We start from the raw sequence: 15,019 nt of genomic DNA on the forward strand, positions 1-15,019 counted from the left end.
TGAGTTTAAATAAATTGCCGTTGTCACCCATTGTGCTCTAAATTGGCGTAATGTGACTTGATTTGAAGCCTAAATTGAAAACCATGAACACCAAGCTAAACGCTGTTGAAACTTTAATTGACAAAGGAGACAAAAAAAGAAAAAAACAGGTCAAATTCTGGGACAATTTTCATCTACTAACTGCAGAGTGTGAACAACCTGTTGGCCTGAAACAGAGAGCAGGTTTAAATGACCTCAGTGTCAGTCGCCCACTTGACTCTCTGGACTAATTCAGTTAAAGCAATCAGCTCCATTATGAGGTCCCCCTTAAGACGCAGCATCGTGTCTGTGTTTGATTCCAGGACTTGACGCTTGTGTGTGTGTGTGTGTGTGTGTGTGTGTGTGTGTGTGTGTGTGTTTGAGGAGCAGGAGGAGGGGGTGTGTGTGTGGTGACGGTTCAGCTGCCTCGTCTGCTTTAACCAGCTAATAAATATGAAAACAGCAGGTTAAAACTTTTTTATTCGTCCCGTGCCTGAAAGGATTATCGCCTTCTATAGAGTCCCGTGAAAAATCCCCCAAACCTCATAAAGGCCCGATGTTGTCCCATAAAACTGTGCTGGACAAAAGAGGGAGAAAGGGAGCTCTTTCACGCATAAGGGGTTTTCTCAAGAGTGCATTGAGGGGGGGGGGGCCCGGCCGGGACCCGCCCACAGATTATCTGGCTGTCGGTGAAAGCGGCAGGTGCGTGTGCCAGGCACGGGGGGGTCACAGGGGGGGGGGGGACCCGGCGGTGACCATGCAGAATGCTACGCAGCTGCTGGCAGGAATGTTTGCAGATTGTCACTTCCATTTAACTTGCTCTTTTTCTTCTTTCCTCTCTCTCCTCCCTCCCCTCCTGACCTAAAGATGGAGAAAGCCCCCCCCCCCCCCCACACCCCACCCCTTTTTCCGTCCAAGCTGCAGAGATACGGGGCTAAACGGTGACACCCTGTCCACAAAAGCAGCGAGCCGCGCAGGTCACAGCCGCCTCCGCGCCGTGAAATTGTGGATTAAACCGATAAGCTGCCAAAACGATACAGATCCCACATTTTTTCGAGGGAGTTTTTTTTCGGGGGGCTAAATGAATGCAGAGTAACTCATAAGGCAGGGTTAACACACTCTTTAATTCCGTCTCACTTCGGTCCCCAGAGGCTTCTTTCATACAGGTTATTGGATTTCTGTTTTTTTTCTTAGGCGCTCACATCAACATATGGCGCTCTGTAGAAGAAGAAGAAGAAGAAGCTGTTTAATAATGCGAGCTCATGAATTTATCTCTGCAACTTTGCCAGAAATTAATCAAATAACACAAAGAATGTAAATTGTGCGCCACTTTAATTCACAAACTAATCTTTTGTCATCATGTGGCCTGTAAGAGCGTCACCTCTTATCTTCATTTTCATGCATTCAGTCCTCTTGTCATTATCAGAGAAGATCCCCCATGTTGACCCACGTCGGCTGCTGCCTGGAAATGGCCTCTTTGCGCCGCACCTTGGTGTCTAATCTCTGCCGTCCAAACTGTGTCCGCTTCCAAACTGTGGCCCGGGGCTATGTGTGGGACCGCAACATAATCCCCCCCACCATCCAAACTCCAAAGTCCCCGTTATTCCAGTGGGGTTTGGCAAAAGTGCTGCACGTCGACGCTGCTTTTTCACACCGTCTTCTCACAAAAAGGGATTAATGTCGCCACCATTATGAATAACAAACAGCCGTCTGTTCATCCCACACGTTTGAATAAAGGAAAGAGTGTCCTTTCACCTCATTCTGAACTGTTTGTGTGAGTGAGTTCAGTTTCCATCTCATGCGTTAAAGCCAAAGAAGCGGCACAGAATTCACCTCTTAATTAACGTCAAAGCAAAGAACTTTTTTTTTAATTGTTGTTGTTTTTGTACTCAGAGGAAGACACAAAAAGCTGATTTCTACAATATTAGCCAGCAACACAGAGGCCATGAATTCAAGTTCATTTTGTTTATTTTTGTGTATTGTTTGGGGGGTTTATTAATCTGAAAGGGAGGGGAGGGGGGGGGGGGGGGGGGTTACAGTATGGTGTCAAACGACATAAACAGTTGTAAATTGATTCTGGTTATTTTCAGTGGAGCATTAGGAGGGTGGTTGGGATGGAGGGTTTCTTCACTTTGATTGGACCACAGGTATCTAGTGTTTATTTTGATTAATTACCTGATTATTTCATAAATTAATTGTCGATTTGTCTTTTTGTTTCTACTATTTATCGCTTGCTTTTATTGTACAGAACTTTATGACTTCTTTTTGGAAAGTGCTATATGAATAACGTTATCATTATTACCATTATTATGATGGATTTCATATGTTTACACTTGAGTATTTAAAGCACAGCTATTTCCAGTAAGTGGAAGGATTTGAAGCATCATTCAGCCCTTAATATTAACATTGATCCTACAAGGCCTTATTAATATTCAGTGTAACCAAACCAAGACAAATAACACTAAAAGGTTACACAAATAACGCCTATGTGTTTTTACTGAAACATTCAAACATACATTTTTTTTAAAATGACAATTGCTGAATCCAAATGTTTCCATCCTCTACACTTGTAGACTGAACCTGTGGAGTCTCCTAAAGCCCAGTTTCCCCCAAGTGGTCTGGTTAAATTCGGTTTGGTATGCATTTATCGGCTTTTGGTTTCCACCTTCAGAAGTAGAGGAATGGTACCAAAATAACTGATTTGTACCGTACTTCTTTTTGCTACCCTTCTGTTGATGTTCCAAGTGTATCGATCCAAGCCTAAAGGGTGGAGCTAGACACATTGCAGCCCACTGATTGGTTGAAAGAATCGTCACTTCCTGTGCGACAGTGCTAATAAAGGACAAACACAGTAATCTATAAACATCCAGCAGATTTTTTGTTGGGTCATTTGAAGGTTTTTTTTTGTTTTTTGCGAATGATCAGCGAGTAGCACTGCCCCTCGCTATCGCCATCTGCCTTACACTCCGCTAACAAAGTCAGGGTACAGTTGGCTGTGGAAACCTAAGCAAGATCAGGGTTTACCTTACCAAACCATACTGACCCAAACTGGACCGCTCGGTGGAAACGGGGCCTTACTGTTATTGTTTGACTGAAATGTTGCCTTTATAGGTCACTCATGGACAGATGTGTAAATACATTTTAATCCATGAAAACTCTCTGGAAGTCTGAAAAAAGTCCTCTTGTGGACAGGGCGATAATGAAAAGGGAATACTTAGACAATAAAGGGAATTTTTACAGAGCTAAAGTGCATCATTGAAGACACCTTTTTGCCATCAGTGTTGACAAATTCCCCAAAATTCCCCCAATCATGTCCCTTGGGCTTCTGTCTTTATAGCCGTTTTCACATATGCACTTTTAACTTTTTAACTGTTCTCTGTATATAAACGTCATTCTCTTCCCATTGGCTGGAGTTGAAATCTCCGGAGTATATGCTGCCGCGTTCAGATATTTGCTCACTTGGATATTCTGGAGTTTTTCAGGAGATTTCTGTATGTGTGAAAAGGGTTTATCTGAATGTTACTGAATATTTTTTTCCTACATTCACTGGATAATAAACCAGTCCACAGCTGCCTAAAAGGACCATAAAATGTATCCGCTGTATATCATTTCAAAACTTAGATTGAATTTAATCATTCCAAATGGGATACTTTGCTTTTAGGAGAAATAATTGATCGTCAATGTGACGAAATCCCGTAAAACAAAGGGTTAAAGTCCAGGATGTAAGTGCTAACAAGAGTCCCCCCTGTATCTTCCTACAGTGTCTCCAACGTATCATAACCGCCATATTTCTCGGCCTTTTTACTCCAACACACATTGACTGGATTAAAAACTCTGTACCCACAGCTGCCAAAACGGACAATGTGGCTGGAAACGAGAATGTGAAAATGAAATATGAAACAGTGGTGTGATAAACTGGTAGATAATCATCTTTTCATTAAACTTTCATCCCCAGTGACTTAAATATTCAAGAGCCCAATTACAGAGCTTGTATCTCTCCCTCTCTCTCATATTCTCCCTTTTCTTAACAAGAGCAGTCAGAGGAGGGGAGACGGAGAAGGGGAGAGAGGGCTGAGTTGCTTTAGGGTTGAGTGAGAGCATCATTATGGAGTGATCACGGGTTGGAGGGGGAAGGAAGATGACCTGTTGTCTCCTCTCATTGACCGTATTCACATGGCCACCACTTCTCTCTTCCATAATGCACGGGGTTGGGAAGCTTGCATGGAGTTATAATCTTATAACCTACCGTGGTGTTCCAGGCTACATGCCGTACAGATTCTGAAAATTCAAATATTAAGCAACTGAAGAGACAATGACAGTAACAACAGCTAACAGCTAACTTGCTATATAATAGTTCACTATGAAGTCTGCTTGTGTTATGCAACACAAATATAGATGTTAATACTTAGTCAACATAATATTAATGGTAGAAAAAAACTACCTTACTAATAGGCCTACTTGAATATTAGCTTAAGGCAGTGTTTCCCAAAGTGTGGGCAGTGGCCCCCTGGTGGGTCGTGTTGGTACTGCAGGTGGGCTGCGAAAAGCCCTCAACCAAGTATAAAAATAAAATAAATATCACAATAATGATGATTTACCACAAGTCAGCCCTTCAAGTGATTAGTAAGGCGTGTCATGACTATTCATGGACATAATGTTTAGTAAACTTTCCTGTCTATCTTGCCATAATATCATGTTGTCATTATAGTAATTTACCCTAACTGAAAGTGAGAGCTGTAGTCATAACTTTTATTTTACAACGGGCCCCGGAGTGATTTTGTATTTCAAAGTGAGCCGCGGCAGTCTTAAGTTTGGGAAAGGCTGGCTTAAGGTGTTGTCCATCATCATGAGCTAATATCTTATTAAATATGAACCCTCCAGATTTCCACTATCCATATTTTCACTGGCAAATTTTAAGTTAAAACAACTTTATAAAAAGACAGTGGCTAACATTAGCATCCAACAACTTGATAGAAGCTAAAATGCGGCCAAAATGTTTTTGTTTAAGTAAAAGGAAAAGCAACATTAGACAACAGTTTACGTTGAGATTTAGCAGCTTATAAGATCATTTTGCACTGAACAGAAGTGATCCAAAATAAAGAGGAACAGAAACATGTTTGATCGCATCCAGCCATGAAATAGAGCTGTAGTGCTTTCACACTTGAGCTAAACTCCTGAAAACTCCTGAAGTTTTCAGGGTGAGCTTCATGTGTGAACGCAAACAGCTGAATTTTTCACTTCAACTTTATCCGGAGTTTCTCCTGCCAGCTCCATAGTATTTTTTTTATTTTTTTGATGTGTGAACGCAGCAGGATGTAATTCACCAGCCAACGAGTGGGACAGGGTGGCGACGTTTATTCCCCATGATCCATGCACAACCGTATTGTATGCATGCAACCTGTGCAATCTCTGTGCACATAATGAAAGTGCTGCATGATGTTTTCTGTTCCCCAGTATTTTCTTCTCTGCTGGTTTGTTGATATTGTGATTCAAACTATGAATGGCATTGATATTACGGAAAATAATGCCTTTAAAGCCTCGTATAGTGGATTCTGTTGCTTTGTCTGCATCATTCTTTTTACTTATCTTGCCTCAGAGGTGCATGCGTGAACAAGTGTGCATATGTGCAAACTGCTTTAGTGGGTGAAATTTAGCCTAATAAGTCTTCTGTAGTGAAAGGCAACATATAATATGTTAATATTAGCATCCAGCCATTTACTAGATACTGTCAGCTATGAAGTTGCTGACAGATCATATTACTGTTTGTTGGTTTGACATGATGGACAAGCTTTAAATTCCTTGCAAATATCGTGTTTTTGCTTGGTTGTTGGCTGTTGTGTAATGGGTTGTAAAATATGTTGTTTTAACTTTCAATTAGGCCTGACACCCTTCCAGATATTCACTATCCGTTATGTTTTCTGTTAGTCATTAATTAAGAAGTAGTGGACGGATAACGGATCGTCAGACACTCTACATTTACACAACTTACTCTTGAATACAATGATACAACATTGTGAAAAATTGTTAGAGCTTCTCACCCTGAAAATGTTCCACGCTTGATATGATATGGTAAAAGGGAGGACAGGGAGAAGCAGGCCTGCAAATGGTGGGATAAGGAGAGGGAGAGGGATGAAGAGGAGGCTGATAGACATGTGCAGGATGGAGGGATGATGGGAGACAGAAAAAAAAGAGAGAGTAGACAAGCAGAGAGAGAGAGAGGAGTATAGATTTTCCAGGCAGATTGTGGAAAGATCTGTGCATCCTGATGAGTGCCACAAACAGGGCACATGACTCTCTCTTGTCTGCCTGTTTTTGTGTGTGTAGTGTGTGTGTATAAAAGTGTGTGTGTGTGTCAGTGTATTAGCAGTCAGAGCACTGAAGCCCACGGGCGATTCCTGTGTGTGCTTGCGATAAAGGGAAAAAAGGGAGGAAGTATAACAGGGGTGTAGAGTAGAGGAGGGAGGTGGGGGTGAGAGAAGAGATGAGGAAGTTGGTTTGGGAGGCGGGGGAGGTGTGGGGGAGGTTTTTTTTAGGGGGGTATGTATGTAGAGAGAGAGAGAGAGAGAGAAAAAAAAGAGAGGAATGAGCATCCAGCAGAGCAGGGAGCTTCCTCTGTGCCGTCAAAGCCTCTGGATCATGTCCCCATTGGTCTTTTTCTCTTTCACACACACACATGTTCCCTCACCCAATTGCTCTCTTCTCCCCTCAAACCAACCCTCCCCTCTCCTCCCCCCATTCCTCCCCTCCCCTCCCTCTCATGAAAAGAGTGTCTTGGCAGGGTAATTAAGAATGGCCTCTAAACACAGGAGTATGGCAGGAACGCTCCAGATGAAAGTAAATGATTAAAATAATTACAGGCTGAGAGCTGACGAGCCGGAGTGTGGGGTGGCCGCCGGACATTTGTCGGTAATTAGATAATTAATCTGAATGCAAATGATGAGCCCTAACGAAGCAGTCAAGCTGAACCAGCGACAACTGCCGTGAGTGAAATGTGGGAGGGTGAGGAGGGATGTGGGGGGGGGGGGGGAGAAAAGAGAGGAAAAAAGAAGAGAGGAGAGGAAAGAAAAACACATGAATATTAGTGTAAAACATCCAACCTAACCCAAAAACAAAAAAAATCAGCATGAACAGATGCAAAAAGCAAAAAGCAAAAAGCAAAAAGCACAAGGACGCACAGCAGCATCTGAAAACAACACATTTCTTCTTCACTTTGTCTATAACTTTTCGTCAAAGTGACAAGCAGACATGACCGCCTTGTTAAAAATATACAAAAGTGTAAGCTGACACGTTGGGTGGGTGATGACTGTTCGCTAACAAAGGACTGTTCGCTAATATCAATGCAGCATCAGATACAAAAGGAAAGGCTTTCCTAGCTAAGAAAGTAATTGCTGGGAAAAGCTAACTCAGCTAATTTGGACTTTTCTTTTAGGTAACTTTCAGCCGAAGCGACGGCTAATGTTAGCTAGAAAGTGGTTGAATGCGGGCTATTGGTAGCTAGTAAGGTAGCATACGGTACGTGTTGTTTAAACTTGGAAAAATGGCCCATCCCTCCAGATTTTCAGGATTCAACTCTTTTCAGTCCTTTGAGTCATTTTATTTTGCTCATAAATCCAGAAGTGATGAAACAGCCTAATAACCATTGACTATAAAACTATATATAAACTATATCAATCAAATAAACACCGTCCTGCTTCCCTCTGTCTGACTCTCTCAGCCAAAATGACTTTGTAAAAACTATTTAAAAAGTCAAGTTGCCTTTTGCTCCGTTACAAACTGTTTGGTTATGTTAAACAAAATTAAAAAATTAAAAAATTCCTAGCTAACATAACACTTACAAGGAAACATAACTAGCTAATATAAGCTAAGAACTGGTTAAAAATAACTAGCTAGCATTATCCTATATCCAATGTAACGTTGAAGGAACTGGTTGAATGATAGTTTTAGTTGTTGATTTTATAGATAAGTATATATCTGGATTTGGCTCCACATTGTCACTATCCATTAGCCTATTAAAAAGTTGCTAATCAAATAAGACGCAATGAGCTACAGTCCTACGTTAATGACTTAAACCTGCAATACGCTACGCTAAACATTAGAATCGAAAAAAACAGAAACAACAGCAGCTAACAAAACACCCTCCTTCAACCAATATTACAAACTGACAAAAATACAATTTAAAAACTATATAAAAGCTAAGCTGACACATGTTTTGCTCTTGTTAAAAATGAGCTAATAGGTGGCTAACAGGTAGGCCTACTATAATTGTTTGGTAGTGTTGCAATAAAAGGAAAAATCTTAGCTAACATTTGATTTGCTAAGAAAAGGCTGAAAATCACTAACTAGCATATTCCTTGCAAATGTAACGTTAGCAAGTTAGCGGCTGAATGCTAGCTTTAGATCGGGGTGGGCAACTGGCGGCCCGGGGGCCACATGCGGCCCTTGTCAACCCTTAATGTGGCCCTCAGGTCAATTTTTATACATCAAAACATGAAGAAAACATGACAAAATCTGCCGTGAAATCATGAAAACCAAAAATATGTCCACAATAATATTTGATCACTGGTATACGTTGAGTTAAATTTGAGACATACTTGACTGTTATTGTTTTTGTATCCTACAATTTGGCCCCCTGGCAGTCAGAATTAAATGAATGTGGCCCTTGCTTTGACCAAAGTTGCCCATCCCTGCTTTAGATCCAACTACTCGTAGCTAGGTTATGGTGGGCCTTTGTGTTGTTTCACTTGAATATGGCCTGACGTCATAATTAAAACTGTAATTTCACTATCTGTTTCTTTAAGTTGTTCATCATTAGCATTAAAATGAAAAATGGTCTGATAGCGACATTTTCAAGACTGGCATTGTGCAATAAAACACTACAGCAGCATGAACAGATTTAAAAGCACAAGCAGAGACAACAGCAGCTTAAAAAAACCTTCCTGCTTCACTCTGTCTGTAACTTTCAGCCAAACTGACAGCAGACAAGAATATACCTTGTTAAAAATATACAAAAGCCAAGCTGTCATGTGTTGTCGCTCTGCTAGAAAAAAGGGAAAAATAAAAAATACTCCTCTCTCCCAGGGAGCTGAAATGCCAAATGAAGGGTATGAACATGAAATGGCACCTGAGGAGGAAAACAGAGCGTGCTTTGCAAACCCGAAAATGCGTGAGCAAACTGTGGATTTACTCACTTGCTGCTACACACCCAAACACCCAAACACACTCATTATCTCGCCTCTCTTCCTCCTTCCACGCTCACACAAATACTATCAGCATGCATACGTGCTCTCAGCAGATGTAAATAACAAGACTTCAGAGCTTTTGAAGACAACAGGTGAAGGTGGTCTCGTCGGCATCTTGTGCATCACTTCTTTAACTTTGTAATAAAGATCTCGGAGGTTTATTTATCATGATTCCACTTTACATTATTCATTTTAATTGGGCATGACAACAGCTATCGTAATACGGTCTCACACTGAAACTGGAAGTATACTGCATCTTGGCTTATTTAAAGTAAAATACTGAATAAAGATGCACTTTTCTCTCTACAACCCTGATGTAGTGTGTTCCAGGCTGACAGCCTTTTAACCAAATCTTATAGCTCGAGAGATTCAAACAATGTGTTACAAAAACTCTACTCTACTGAGTTGATTTATGAACAAATTAATGAATTAAAACCACCAGGAGTTGGACCTCTTAGCGACAGTTTAGCTGACATTGGTACATGGCTAGAGCTCAACAATTTTACAATCGTAGACAGATTACCTGTTTAAGTAGATACCAAAGACATTGTTGGTGTGGGGCCACCATGATGCTACAAATCAGGTTCTAGTGTCTTTGACAGATTATAAAACTCTATTGTTTGCGCTCTCATGTGGAGTATCTTCTTCTTACATTGTTGGACAGGTTAGCCAAAAATATCATGCTGGGTTGCATCCTGAAAATGTGACAGATGGCAGCAGGACATGGTGGCGTCCTAGATTCACTGGGACATACTCAACCTTTTTTGGGGAATACAATACATTCATACATAAAAGTCGCACCTCCCTGAGGCTTTGGGATGGCTGCTACAAATCTCAGAACTGCTCAATCCATTCCTGCATAAAACACCTCTTTGAGTTGGCTCTTCAATCAAGTTGAGCTTGAAATATTGACATTTAAATAAACTCCTATTTATTATGTTTTATGTTATTTATTGTTAATTGTATTCACATCATTTTTTTATTGTGTTTTTAAACCTATACAGCACCTCGGCCAACTGAGGTTGTTTAAAATATGCAGTATAAATAGGTTTTGACTTGACTGTTGCCTTCAAAGTTAGGTTTTGTAACAGTGTTGTTTTTCAGTCTGGATTGCTGGATGTCTCCTGTCTAACACTCTACAAACACAACCATGCAGTTATTTTGGTCATATGATTTGGGGCATAAATTGCATTTATTTTATGTCTGTTTCAAATGTTGTTGCGGGGAGGGCTTAGTTATGGAAGTGGATACTGAAAAGCAGAGTAAATCCCTTTAACGCTTACGGAAAGATAAACCCTTTTCTGCTTAATGATGTTACCTCTTTAGGTGTGTTTTTATTTGATTTTATATTTTAGGGGGTGATATTTGTGCCTTTATTGTAGAGACAGGACAGTGGACAGTGCTGGAAGCTGGGGAGAGAAAGTGGAGAATGACTTGTGGGAAAGGAGCCACATTTGAACCTGGGCTGCCCGCTTCGATGGCTACAGCCTCTGTACATGGGTCGCACAAACTTACCACTAGGCCACCAGTGCCCTGTACTGATTTTGACCTTTTTAAACTGACATCTGATATTGGATACTCGGCTGAGATCTGGTTACTGGGAAGTCCTTAATAGATGATTCACATAATTGTCATGTTATAAAAAGACTCTACGACCTCTTGTACCTCATGTCTTAAATAATTATTCAGATCTTTATTTAGCTGGAGTCACTTGTTCAAATCCAGTCGATCTGAGAGAGTAGGCTGCACAGTTAGAGGCAGGCATGAGGATTAATAACATCCCTCCTCTTGTTAGTACAAATTATGCAACATATCCACTTACACCTTTAAGAGGCTCTGGAGGGAAACGTTTTACCTGTCCGGCACTCTCATTAAATCGAGACACATCGCCCACTCACTCGTTCAGTGAGTGCCTCATCAGTCACTGGAGACGAAAGCTGTTTACAGGAATGTGTTGTTCGCCATCAAGTTAGGCTACGACCTTATTAAACACACTGCATGTTACAATTATCAGCATGTGTCATCATACCCTCAAATCAGCTGTAGGCCTACACATCCACTACTCGTATAGCTCAGAGTATTTTTTAGTGAAGGATAGAAGCAGGGTTTAACCGTTTCTGAGCTATTTGTAATAAAGTAGGACTTGGATTTATATTTGAAAGACACAATTTAACCCTTTAACGAGATTAACCTTCTCAATGGATTCTGATTAGCTGTACTTCACTCATTTTTAGATAGTCAACCAAAAATTGTAAAAGTAAAACTACTCTTAAAAACTTAGACAAAATGTAGAATGTGTGTCTTTTGGGAGGTGGGGGGGGGGGGGGGGGGGGTGGGGTGAGCAGAATCAAGGACTTCAGTAAAATGTGCCGGTTTTATCCTTAAAGAAAGTCTAAGTCTGATAGAAATTCTGATTTTTAAAATACTAATATGTAACTCTGACAGGTAACATTTAAAAATTGGCACTGAAGTCCAAATTCAAACTATTGAAGAGAGCTGTCTCCCCCCGCCCTGTCCTCACTAGATTTGAGGCATGGAAGCTTCAGTGTTTATCCAGCTCTGCATCGGTCTGTAAACCTTTCTGCATTCTAACCTCTCTGCGTTTTTCAGAAGCATCTCCAATATTGATCCTAGTTTGACAACCTTTCTGCTCGTGGAGCTTTTTTTTAGAAAAATGCCGAGGCTTTTTAGGTCGAGTAGGATCAGTTAAATCTAAACCAGTTCACTTCCCCTTTCCATCCCTGCTGGTCTGCCATTTGCCCGGCAAACCGAGGGGTGGAGGTGCCTTAAAACCAGCTACTGGATTTGGTCAAAACAAAAACAAACCATTCAGAATCTAAACTAAGGAGGACATACCGGCTGCTACCGAGAAGCCTGCACTTTACCATAGCATGTTTCCTTAATGTCTCATGATTTGTTACGGTTATTTAATCATTTGATTAAGTAATTGTCTTACATATTGGTCCTTTAAATTGATTGCATATTTATTTACATCTACAGGCAATCACAATTTTAAAAAAGTGTTTTCTTATATATTTAGGAAAGCACTAATGCAGCATGAATGTAAACATCCAATGACAGTCTTGATATGTGCTGTCATAAGAGTCTTATTCTGAAATTATCATTTTGAAAGATGAAAATATTATGAACATTTAGGAAAGCAGAATTCCCACTTCCGCTCAATCAGTTCCCTTAACAGACATATTTAGTGAAGTTAACAACAATATTAGAGACCAAGATAGTATTTAAAAAAAAAAAAAGATAAGAAGATGGAATCAGATTATTTTATCTTGTTATCTTAATATAAAAAGAAATATTCAAATGAGTAAAACAATGATCCAAATAGTTGTAGCTCTACTCAAATCCCAACATTAATGCAAATGTTCCAAGTTTTCAAACTACAGCGTCAATACAACCAGGGTTTACGTGTAAAAGGTTTTCCATCTTAGCTTTATGCGCCTCCTTCCACTTAGATAGATTAAAAGAAAACAACAGAAAATATTAGGATGTTTTGTCAAGGCAGAGCTTTGAAAGATCACATGGCACCAGATAGAAACATACTTCAATAATTGACATTTCAAAGATGACGCTTTACTTGTCTAACTACTGGTCTTATTGATTTTCAAACAACACTTTGCCACGATATCATCACATCGTGACCAAAACAACCACATTAAGAGCACTCAAACAAATAAATCTCAAAAGAATAAAAATGATGAATTTGCAGAGCCTGAAACTACAGCGACTCAAAAACAAATAGTTGACAATGAATTTAACAGCTAATCCATTAATTGTTGTAGCTCTACTCAAAATCCCAACATTAATGCAAATGTTCAAAGTTTTCAAACTACAGCTTCGATACAACCAGGGTTTACGTGTGAAAGGTTTTCTCTCTCAGCTTTATGCGCCTCCTTCCACTTAGTTAAAAAAAAACAGAAAATATTAGGATGTTTTGTCAAGACAGACATTTGAAAGATCACATGGCACCAGATAGATAATTAAAAAGACACTTTACTTGTCTAACTACTGGTCTTATTGATTTTCAAACAACACTTTGCCACGATATCATCACATAGTGACACAAACAACCACATTAAGAGCACTCAAACAAATAAATCTCAAAAGAATAAAAATGCTGAATTTGTAGAACCTGAAACTACAGCGACTCAAAAACTTGATTTCTTTTTGTGTGTTGTCCTCCCAAAGTCTGTGTGTTTTCAGCATGTCAGAGATGGAAAAACAACAACAACATGCTTTAAAAAAAAAGTTGTTTCATCAAACTACAACTTCAATACAACCCAGGTTTAAATGTCAAATGTTTTCCCTCTCAGCTTTATGCGCCTCCTTCCACTTAGTTTAAAAAAAGAAAAGAAAAAGTAGATTAAAAGAAAACAACAGAAAATATTAGGATGTTTTGTCAAGACAGACATTTGAAAGATCACATGGCACCAGATAGATAATTAAAGACACTTTACTTGTCTAACTACTGGTCTTATTGATTTTCAAACAACACTTTGCTACGATATCATCACATAGTGACACAAACAACCACATTAAGAGCACTCAAACAAATAAATCTCAAAAGAATAAAAATGCTGAATTTGCAGAGCCTGAAACTCAAAAACTTGATTTTCTTTTTGTTGTTGTTGTATGAATAACCAGATAAGTGCCGCCCCCCCCCCCCCCCCCCCCCCTCAGAGTCTGTGTGTTTTCAGCATGTCAGAGATGACCTGCTGAAAAAATGCTTTAAAAAAAGTATTTTCTTTCTACTCCACGAACAACTCAAACACCTCAGCCTCCTCAAACTCAGCGTTCATCTGAGCAGCCAGCGCGTCCATCTCTGTGGAGCCGATCTGCTGGACCTTCCTCCTCCTCCTCTTCTCCTTCACTAAAAGCACCCCCGGGATGTCCGTGTCCACCTCCGGTGCCGCGCAGCAGACCTCCGCCTCCATCAGAGACGTGAAAGAGTTCAGGCCGGACGCGGATCCAGAAAGCTCCAGACCCGGTTTGGATCGTCGGACCCTCTTGACGACCTCCGGGGTGTTCATCCTCTCAAAGCCGAACATGCTGACCCTGGAGTCGGGGCTGCTGAGCCTGCTGTAGGACCTGCGCACCTTCTGCGACCACACCGGGTCCACTGGATCTGCAGCAGCCGGCGGAGGAGGAGGAGGTGAAGACGGGAGGATGGGCGAGGGCATGGCGGCCGCCTTCTTGGCCGGGGTGGACCCCCTACGGTGCGGTGTAACACCTGGAGTGGACACCTTAGGCTTCGTCTTCTGGACCTCTTCTGACCCGGACCGCCTCGGCGTGTTCTCCTTATTGTTCTCCGACGGCGCGACTGTTTTCCTGGGCGCTATTTTCCTCACGGTGATGGAGCGTTTAACCAGCGCCATTTTGCTGAAGGCAGCCTGAGGAGGAGGAGGAGAACTCAACCGCGGTGACCGTCTCCTCTGCGAGCAATTAACATCCTTACAATCTCCCACTTTCACGTTAAGCTCCCTTTCGTCCATACTGACCTTTCCCTGCGGCGAAACACTCGATTCAGTTTGAGTTTTCATCCACAAACTTGTCTGAGAAGCGCTTGAACGCGGCGCTGCCTACAAACTACAACCAACAGCGGTGTGCGCTCAAATCTCCCGCCCGAGTCGCACACAAACTGACGTCATGGTAATTCTCCCGGTGACGACGTCAGCCCGCGCCGTCGATCTTTAAAACTTTTGCTGTGTAATCTGCACCGCTGAGGCTCACAGACCGTCTTCTTT

The 15,019-nt window shown here is 41.1% G+C and overlaps 1 protein-coding gene across 1 annotated transcript; it reads right to left on the minus strand.

Moving 5' to 3' along the window:
• Positions 1-12,527: 12,527 nt before the first annotated feature.
• Positions 12,528-15,019, minus strand: cdca5 (cell division cycle associated 5). The gene has a single exon (XM_020655171.3). The coding sequence runs from the start codon at positions 14,813-14,815 to the stop codon at positions 14,024-14,026; it is 792 nt and encodes a 263-aa protein (XP_020510827.2). The 5' UTR covers positions 14,816-15,019; the 3' UTR covers positions 12,528-14,023.

The sequence above is a fragment of the Labrus bergylta genome, chromosome 19 (genome assembly GCF_963930695.1).
Source record: "Labrus bergylta chromosome 19, fLabBer1.1, whole genome shotgun sequence".
Lineage (NCBI taxonomy): Eukaryota > Metazoa > Chordata > Actinopteri > Labriformes > Labridae > Labrus > Labrus bergylta.

Coding starts and splice junctions, on each gene's coding strand:
- cdca5 (XM_020655171.3), bottom strand. CDS start 14,815: ATGAAAACTCAAACTGAATCGAGTGTTTCGCCGCAGGGAAAGGTCAGT.